The 10,291-nt window shown below is 40.5% G+C and overlaps 1 protein-coding gene across 6 annotated transcripts in view; it reads left to right on the top strand.

Moving 5' to 3' along the window:
- The first annotated feature begins 315 nt into the window (after nucleotides 1–315).
- DCK (deoxycytidine kinase) overlaps nucleotides 316–10,291 on the top strand; it is a 120,496-nt gene continuing 110,520 nt past the window's right edge. For all 6 annotated transcript variants that reach the window (XM_060148052.1, XM_060148048.1, XM_060148053.1 and 3 more), the window contains exons 1-2: nucleotides 316–689; nucleotides 5,235–5,350. In XM_060148052.1, coding sequence (XP_060004035.1) covers nucleotides 599–689; nucleotides 5,235–5,350 — 207 coding nt within the window. In that variant the 5' untranslated portion in view covers nucleotides 316–598. The remainder of the gene's footprint in view (nucleotides 690–5,234; nucleotides 5,351–10,291) is intronic.

Genomic DNA, 10,291 nt, shown 5'->3' with positions numbered 1-10,291 from the left:
GGTTTTTCTACTACTCACTGCCTCACCCCTGACAAGTTCAAAGTTTCAAGTCCAACCAATTCGGTCCAGACGCTCAGAACCCACAAACCCCACGGGACAAACGAGTTCCCCAAAGCCCGGCCCACTCCTGGTGACGAGGGCAGGTGGCGCGACCTCTACCCTCGAGCGCTTTTCGACCTTTGGGCACCCGCCCGGATTCCCACAAGATTCAGGGAACCCTCCCTGCCACCGCCTTCTGGGCAGAGATGCGCCTGCGCGCGCGCGGCCCCGCCCCCCCCGCTCCCCGTGACCCTTCGTGCTGGGCGCGCACGCAGGGGCCCCGCGCGAGGCGGGCTCCGGCGGAGGGGCCCAGGAGGGAACTCAGGTTTAGGGGAAGGCGGGGGCGTGGCTTCCCCGCTGGGCGGGCGGCCACTTCACAGTCCCGCCTCAGTCGGCAGCGGCAGCCGCGCGCCAAAATCAAACCCGGGTACCCGCCGGCCAGAGAGCCTGCTGTTCAAGGCGAGCTCCGCGGCGGCGGCGGCCCAGTCGCGCACACCTTTGACCACCTCCCAGCGCTCGCTCCCTGCCCGACGCGCTCGGGGCCGCCACAAGACGAGGCATGGCCACCCCACCCAAGAGGAGCTGCCCATCTCCCGCAGCCAGCTCTGAGGGGACCCGCATCAAGAAAATTTCCATCGAAGGGAACATCGGTAAGGAGCCTCGGGAAGTGTTGGTCCCAAAGCAGGGGTAGTCGCGGCAGCGGCGGCTGAAGCGCCCCTTCGCTTCATCCCTGCTCCTCCTCATTGAGGGCTTTCCTCCCAGCCTGCTCCTGTGCTTGCAGACGCGCCCTCAAATTCCCCAGCCGCCGAAAGCACCCTTCTCTTGCCTCTCCAGCTTCCCTCCCGTGCCACGAGGGTGTTCGTGACCCCTGGGCGTCAGGCGGCCGGCCTAGGCCTGCGGGCCTTGTGAGGCGCGCTTGGGGTCCCTTTCATCCTCTTTGTGCGGGAAGGGTTTTGTTTTTGCGGTGTGTGGTGTTTTTTTTGGATGTGTCTGTATGTCAGTTCTTGAGGTGCAATATACATAAGTTAAAGGATTCCTTTTTAGGTATACCCCTCTATGAGGTTTGACAAACATACAGTGTTTTACTACCACCATGATCAGCATTCAGAACATTTCCATCCCTGCAGAAAGTTCCCTCTTGCTTCTTTGTAGTCAGTCTCCTCTCCATTCCTATCCCCTGGCAAGCGGTAATCTGATTTCTAATCCTGTAAGTTTTGCCTTTTTCAGAATGTCATATAAATGGATTCATAGAGTATGTAGCCTTTTGTGTCTTGCTTCTCTAGTTTAGCATAACGCTTTTACATTTATTCATGTTGCTTGTATCTGTGGTTTGTTCTTTTTTGTTTCTGAGTAGTATTCCACTGCACGGATATACCACAATTTCTCTCTCCCAATTGTGGACATTTGGATTGTTTCCAGTATTTAGATTATGAATAAAACTGCTGTAAACATTCAAGTACAAGGAAAGAATTTTTAAATGATCTTAGCAGAAGGAGTTCCTCACTCCCTACCCAACATCCAAGTAAACATTGTGTTATGATTCAAAGACCACTGCTGTTTCTGTTCTTAACCCAGATGTCATTTTGCAAGATACATGAGAACTCCCGATTCTTCTCTATTTCCTACCACAGGAAACCTATGCCTGGTACTTCCTGTTTTGGTAGGATTTTGTTTTTTTTGGTTCCAAGTTAGGTACTGGCCATTCATGCATACAGCAAATTTTAATTCTTACTGTGCTGAAAGCACTTGTACTTCTTTTAAAAGGCAAGGCAAACAGGTGCTTTAGCAGCATTCCAAGGAATAGGAAAAGCTGGACACACCCTCAAAGAGGACATTTTGTTTCATTGCTCCAATATTAAGGCACCAGTGGGAAAGATCAATGTAATAGACTCTCATTTCTTCTTAGCTGGATAAGTTCTTTGAAGGTGAATGTTTACTAGTATGATTCCTCACAGCTACTTATTGGATATAGAAGACCATGTATAAAGACAGGAGAAAGTAGATGAACAAAACCTTTTCAAAAGTAAATTTGAATGAACAACCTCTCAGATTTATACCACAATCCCTTCCCTTTCCTAAATCCACTGAAGCAATGTATCATATCTGGAAATTTACTTCCTTCCAAGCATCTTTAATCTTTTCAGCACCTAAAATAATTTCCTAATATATCACCCCCTCTCCAATTTCTCAAAATTCTCCCAGAGCAGTCTTTGTGTATACAAATGTGATTGTGTTATCCCTTGCTTAAAATTCTCTGACCTCCCCATTACCCACACTGGAAGGAGTTGCAAACTGATGGCCTGCAGTTACACAATATTGGCATGCCCAACTTTGAAAAAAACATTTTTAATTAGTTGCTAGCATTTACAAATGTTGAGATTTCCCATAAACATCTAGGTTCTTGGCTTCTCTTGAAAAATCTGAAGATCTGGTAGCACTGTGTTTCTGTAAGAGAACCATTTGCTCTTTAGATAGGATATGTCACTTACCACTTAACTGTTTTCCCTGACACTGCAGCTTTGTCATTTGCTGTTTATTAATGCTCTTATACTGTTGTTCATGTGCCCTCCGCCTTATTTGCCAGACCCAAATAAGCCATATATGTACAAATTGCTAATCTGTTTATAGAAGACTATTTCATGATTCGTCTATTTTCTAGAATTTGAACTTTAACTGGTCATTTTCATTTCATACTCATGTAACTTGTTTTCTCATGTTCTCTAACTAAATTGCTCTCTTACGTTAGATTTTGGAGTCCTTACCTACTTCTCATCTTAATGGTCTGTATAGAATGATTTTTGGCATCATTATGCCTACTTGGCATTAATAATTTTGTTAGGTCCCATGACTTTTTAAAGTATTAACATCAGTGTCCTTGGTTCTTGTTCTCCTTTGCCTTCCTAGAATTTTAATTTATTAATTAGCTTATTTTCAAGCCCCCATTTCCTCCTCAAAAGTTAAGGAACTGGATATTAGTCTGATTGGGAACTGCAGGTAACTATTTTTACACTGCTTGAAATAAAGAGTAATTTTAGAGAGTAACTGTTATTACTCTTAAAATTTCAGAGTATGACCACATGAACTTTTTCTGTTTGTAAGCAGTATCAGAAGAAAGCTGAATGCTCTAGTCTTAAGTGCTTTCAGACTCTAGCTGATGGCTGGTGTTTTAATGTGTTCCTTGGGTGCTCTTTCTGAACATCATGTTTTCCTTCCTTCCTCCATCTAGCTCAGTGAATGTCTGGTGAACGTTTTATATGCTTCCATTCACTTCTTAATGCCTTACAGTTTCTGTGCTTACCCTCTTCACATGAAATTTGTGGTCCACCAGTGTTTTTCCTATGATTAAACCTCATGGTCATCTAGTTTATCCTTAAAAGTTTTTTGCCTGTCCTCTGGTGGTAATATGACTTTTGTGTTTTGTTCTTAACTCTTCTCTCTGTGTTACCTTCTGATTGACCCTTCCTCTTTTTTTTTTCTTTTCTATCGACCTATGTAATGTTTTAGGTTTGATTATAGTTCTTCAAGTCAAAGGTAAGTTCTTTTTGCTCTCTTTGGATCCAGTTTATAAGGAAGAGGAGGCTTTGCTTCAGTTGCTGTTTTTTATATGTTTATCTGTGTGCGTGTGCATTTGTATTCATATATATGGAGAGAGAGAGAAAACATCATGCTGACCAGAGATGACTAATATAATCACATTTGGTGACTTCAGATAGGAAGGGTGTGGTGGTCATTAAGAGTATTGTTAAACCCTGTCAAATTCTAGGTCAAGACTTTCCCTACTATTAAATTGAATGAATTCCCAGATTTTTTTTTTTTTTCCCGGTACACGGGCCTCTTACTGTTGTGGCCTCTCCCACGGAGCACAGGCTCTGGACGCGCAGGCTCAGTGGCCATGGCCCACGGGCCTAGCTGCTCCGCGTCATGTGGGATCTTCCCGGGCCAGGGCACGAACCTGTGTCCCCTGCATCGGCAGGCGGACTCTCAACCACTGCGCCACCAGGGAAGCCCTCCCAGATAATTTTAAAATAGTGAATATAATGTCTTGGTTACACCCAAACTGTTTTCTTTTTTTCCTTCTAGATATCTCAGAAACTAGTGAATTATCAGGGAGAAGTAAAGTCTATACAACTTTTTTTTTTTTTTAAGGAGTTTGATAGAGTGCACAGAACCATAAAAGTGAAGCAGAAAAAACTTGGCTATTGCTTGTAGGAAGTGTTTTGCAAAAATATTTTTATAATTTCTGTTAGCCATAGTGTCATATGATAATTAGTGTCATATAATAATAATCATATTATTTCCCATCCTAAAACTCTGGGAATTGGATGCTTTTTTTTTTTTTTTTTCCTGGCCACACTGCTTGGCTTGTTGAATCTTAGTTCCCCGACCAGGGATTGAACCCTGGCCCTTGGCAGTGAGAGCTCAGAGTCCTAACTACTGGACCACCAGGGAATTCCCTGGATGCATCTTTATATTAATTTTGTGGTTTATTTGGTTGTTTCTAGATTGGTTTTAGATAGGAAAAACCTGAGTTTGTTTGTAAACTGAACAAATAGAGCCAGTAGAGAGGAAAATTTTGAAAATGCAAGAGCCTGGAATGACTGTCACTGTTGTGATAGTTTACTTATTTATCACAGCAGTTTCCATGAGGAGGGTATTATTATTACAGTCTCCATTGTATTATGAGGAAACAGGTTCTGAGAGGTTCAGTGACTTGCCCAAAATTACATACCTAATTAAGTGGGATAATAGCCTTAACCACTTTCCACAGTTATCTCTGTTTTGTTAAGGAAAGTAAGTCTAGGACTAGAATTTTTACCTTTTTTTTTTTTGGCCGCGCTGAGCGGCTTGTGGGATCTTAGTTCCTGGACCAGACCAGGGATGGGACCCATCCCCCCTGAATTGGAAGTGCGGAGTTCTAATCACTGGACCTCCAGGGAATTCCCTAGAATTTTTAAAATTCTGTTCCATGGCTTTGGTAAACTAAAAACAGTAACAAACAAATGAGCTTAATACAGGTGGGCAGCGTTCCTTTTACTTTTCATTTAAATAAAGTCTAAAAGAGAAAGTTTAGAAAATCGAATGCTTTTCTTTTTTCTATTGTTTGCTATTATAAATTTTGTAAAAGCTGATGCCTGTCTTAGCATTTTTTTCCTGATAAATTTCCTTCCTCAGTTTCACTTTTCCTCTCACAACAGCTGCTGGGAAGTCAACATTTGTGAATATCCTTAAACAAGTCTGTGAGGATTGGGAAGTGGTTCCTGAACCTGTTGCCAGGTGGTGCAATGTTCAGAGTACTCAGGATGAATTTAAGGTATGAAAATAAACTTTATTTAATAAAATAAAAATTTTTGATTTAGAGAACAGTTGTATTCTTGGATTTTTTTTGTTTTGTTTTTTTTCCTTTTGCAATAAAACTTTCAAATATAGGGCTTCCCTGGTGGCACAGTGGTTAAGAATCCTCCTGCCGGTGCAGGGAACACGGGTTCAAGCCCTGGTCCTGGACGATTCCACATGCCACGGAGCAACGAAGCCTGTGCACCACAACTACTGAGCCTGCACTCTGGAGCCCGCAAGCCACAACTACTGAGCCCGTGTGCCTAGAGCCTGTGCTCCACAGCAAGAGAAACCACTGGAGTGAGAAGCCCGCACACTGCAATGAAGAGCAGCCCCCGCCCGCCACAACTAGAGAAAGCCCACACGCAGCAACAAAGACCCCATGCAGCCAAAAATAAATAAATTTAAAGAAAGCAAACAAACAAAGTTTTAAATATAGCTCGAAGTCTGTATGTTTATTGGGCAGTAGTTATGTGGAAGTGTATATATATGTATAACACGCATTGAACTATGCACTTAAGATTATGCACTCCATTGCATCTAAGTAGAATTTTAAAAGTTTTAAAAAATTAATTAAAACTTTTTTTTTTTAAAGAAGATGTTGGGAGTAGGAGTTTATTAATTAATTAATTAATTTTTGCTGTGTTGGGTCTTCGTTTCTGTGCGAGGGCTTTCTCTAGTTGTGGCAAGCAGGGGGCACTCTTCATCGCGGTGCGCGGGCCTCTCACTATCACGGCTTCTCTTGTTGCGGAGCACAGGCTCCAGACGCGCAAGCTCAGTAGTTGTGGCTCACGGGCCTAGTTGCTCCGCGGCATGTGGGATCCTCCCAGACCAGGGGTCGAACCCGTGTCCCCTGCATTAGAAGGCAGATTCTCAACCACTGTGCCACCAGGAAGCCCAATTAAAACATTTTAAAAAAATCTAATTTTAAGTTAAATTTCTTGCGTGACTTTTTACATTTTGTTTAAAAATAGGTAAATAAGAAAAGCAAAAACAGCTACCCAATAGCTGAATTTTACTAGTTTATTTTTCAGGACTTTTGTCTTAGAGACAGCCATTATTTTTGTACTTTCGTTCATGTTGGACTTTCACCCTGGACACAAGTTTCAATTTCCCAGAACTTTCCATCCTACACTACAAATGAGAAAGAGGGCATAATCGTTAAATTCCATTCTTTACAGCAAACTTTATTGTATGTGTATGAAGAGAGATCTGATTGCTAAGATTTTTATTTCTGGAGAAATGAGAATTGAAATTGAAAGCAGCATAGCAGAAATGGAAAAATGGAAATGTGTGCTAGAAACTTACTTTGTTAGGTCTGAGGAGGACAGAGAGGTTTTGAAAAAAAAGTCTCATTTTAAAAGTTTAGCTGTTGGTCTAGGGAATCTAGGAATAATAATTGAATATTTAAAATGTGAATCATATATACAAGGAGGAGTCACCAGCCAAGGTACTCTGCAGACTTTGGGGACACTGGTTTTTAATAACCACAAGTATTTTCTCAAATACCTGTTTGCCAAACATAGTTAACTTTAGGTTTGGGACCCAACTCACTACACCCCAATCCTTTGAATAATCTAGGACTAAACCCTGAAGGGACTTCCTTCCCATATGGACTCCATCTTCTTAAGAAATTGATATTTCAGTCTGGTCTTTGAGGAAGGGCAGAGTTAGCCTTAAGTAGAGTTTTAAAGTGGGTAAATTTATTTGCTTCTTTTAACATTTTTTATTGACATATGATATAACTATAGAAAAGTATATAAACCTATGTACAGTTTAAAGAACAATTTGAAGGCTATCATCTTTGTAACCATCACCCAGGTCAAGAAATAGACCATTACCTTCTCGTTCAAGAAGTCCCTGTTTGTTCTTCTCAGGTCACAGTATCTCCTTCCCAAGGGTAATAACTCCGCTAGGGGTAATCACTCACATAAAATAATTCTTGTGATAATAATTTTTCTGCTTTCTAAAAAGAATTTTATGTACATGAACATATCTCTCTAAGAAATATAATGTTTTGTCTGTTTTTTAATGTTGTATAAATGAAATCATCTGTTTGCATTCCTTTTCCTCTTGCTTATTTTGCTTAATAAGTTTGTGAAATTTGTCTATATTGTTGCATGCAGCTATAGCTTGTTCAGTTTCATTGCCATATGGTATTCAGTTGTGTTCATATATCACTGTTGGTCCATTCTATACCTTTAATCAGTTTTTGAGCGGTTCCTACTTTAGTTGCTGTAAAAACAGCCCTGTTAGGAATATGAATCCTGGTGTACACATGCAAGGGTTTCTCTTGGAATAAGAAGTAAAATTACTGGGTGGTGGGTATGTGTTTGATGCCCGTTTTCTGAAATGGTTTTACCAGTTTACATTCCCCACAGTGTACTGAAGCTGTCACTGGTCCACCCCTTTGCCAGTATTTAGTATTGTCCAGCTTCCTAAATTTTATTATTCTGTCGAACATTTAATATCTTTTATGTTTAAATTTATATTTTCCTGATTGCTAATGAGATGGTGCTCCTTTAATTAATTAATTAATTTGCCATTTGGATTCCTTTTGTAAAGTCCCTTTTCAGGTTCTTTTGCCCATTTTCCTTTGGATCTTCTGTCTTCCCTCACCCTGCATTTTTGCCTCTTAAAGTATGTCTTGTGGCCTCTTTCAAAGTGCCCTAGTCAAGTTTGCTTACATTTAGAAATGAGAGACCTGTGTTCTAAAAATAGTCTTTCTCCCCCTCATTTCTGGGGTCAACTGTCAGTGCAGTCATTCTCAGGGGTTAGGTAGAAAGTAGCCAAATTAAACCAATGTGAGAAATACAGAAGGAACTCTTTCATTGGGGGAATGTTAGACTAGATTGGATTAGGTGACCTTCATTTAAGGTCCATTCTAATTTTAATATCATAGCTTCTAACTCATATTAAACATGTATAACTGGTTTGCTGGCACATTAAATGTTTCTGCCTCTCAGTGTACCTTACTTTTTTTTTTTTTTTTTTTTTGTCGCACTGCACGGCTTAGTTCCCCGACCACCAAGGATTGAACCTGTGCCTCCTGCAATGGAAGCACAGAGTCCTAACCACTGGACCGCCAGGGAATTCCCAGTGTACCTTATATTAACCAAGCACACAGGAACATATATAAAAACTATAATGTCAAAAATTTTAATTTGCAGAGAGAAATGTAATTATCAGATTCATTGATGTAGGTCAACCCATTCTCTATATAGGCCCAGTAGAAGGAACTTATAAGATCTCAAGGATTTGGTGCTTTTTCAAACAACAAACAATCCCTTGGGAATTTAAACATGTGGGATGCCTCCTGGTTAAAAATGACTGTCCTAGTGAATCACTGTTAGTGTTAGGAGTGTATTGAACCCTTTAGTTGTGTTAGAGAGGAGAGGTTGAAAACATTGCATTAATATACATGGGAAGCCAATTTATAATAAGAAGGTTGTCTATTAAGCTTAGAATCAGAGCTCAGGGGAATTAGTTATATTATCTTAATGACTGATGTCATCAGACTAAGATGCATTGATGCATCTGTCTCCATTTTAAGAATTGGCTTCATGGATCTGATATTCATGTTTATGGGCTGGAGCATTTTCTTCCTGTGTACTAGAGTCAAAATTCCAAACTTTCTTTATAACTACCATGGAAGTGAACTTACTATTATTGTTAACATATACTTTCATTAACATATACTTTCATCAGTTTCCTGTAATCCAGTCATGTCTCCACCATGTTACAATTTGGTAACCTTCATTGGATTTTGTATATTTGTGTACATTCTTGGAGGATAGTTTTAATTTTGTGTGTGTATTAAAGGCTACTATGTTGTTAATCCTCTCCACTTAGGTGGAGTTTCAGATTGTGGGGATAGTATTTTGGGGATAAGGTAGCGGAGTGTGAGGGTAGTAATGAGTGGGTGGGTTCTCAGTATCTTTGGATATTTTCTTTTTTCCTGGACCTCAAGAAATGGAATTTCTTCCCTCATCCTGGGGCCCTTCTTCCCCAGACCCATCCCTGACCTATTCCTTGGGATTATAGTGTGAACCACTATCCAAATCTAAGCTTTCTTAGCGTGCTGTCAATAGTGAGAAGTAGACTGTCTTCAGACCCAACTCTGGTAAGGCCAGTCCTACTTCGAATGTTCTCCATTTAATCACACTTCTTGGCAGCAACACTGGGATGGGAAGAGTTGGGCTGCTGGTACCTTTGATCTCTTCCCCTAGTCAGTAATTTAATTTGCACCTGCATGTTTAGCTGGTTTTGTTTTTTACCTGCCATCTAGTGGCTGAAATGTTGCTATACTATCGATGAGCTCCCACCAATTATAGCAACATAAAGAAGGAGAAAGTACCTAGAAAGATTATGTAGTCTCCCCTCCCTTCTCCTCCCATGGTAAGAGTATCTTTAAATCATATGACCCAGATGATTATCAGTCTTTGTATTAAAGATTTATTTCAAATAACAATGTGCTTTATTTGGTGATTTATGTTATTATTTAAGCCCAAAGCTTTGATTTAATTGCTTTCTTTTAGCCTATTTTTTGAGGTCTACAGACTGTTAGGAAGATATTTTTAGTCTGTTTCTCTCAGTGAGCTGAATTCTTTTGGGAGATCTTTGTTATTTACTGTGAAATGCTATTTTACTTTTATCTAACACTTCTTACCACTAAGAAGTCACTGAAAAATTAGTAACTCTGTGAAAGAAGGGATAAAATATACTTATCTGTGAAACAACAGCATATTTTTTGATAAGTCATTTTTTTTTAAATTTTATTTTTGGCTGCATTGGGTCTTCGTTGCTGCTTGCAGACTTTCTCTAGTTATGGTGAGCAGGGGCTACTCTTCATTATGCTGCGTGGGCTTCTCATTGTGGTGGCTTCTCTTGTTGTGGGAGCACAGGCTTCAGTAGTTGT

The sequence above is a fragment of the Lagenorhynchus albirostris genome, chromosome 4 (genome assembly GCF_949774975.1).
Source record: "Lagenorhynchus albirostris chromosome 4, mLagAlb1.1, whole genome shotgun sequence".
Taxonomy (NCBI): domain Eukaryota; kingdom Metazoa; phylum Chordata; class Mammalia; order Artiodactyla; family Delphinidae; genus Lagenorhynchus; species Lagenorhynchus albirostris.
Note: the sequence above shows the minus strand (reverse complement) of the source record. Positions and strands in the feature narration are given on the sequence as shown.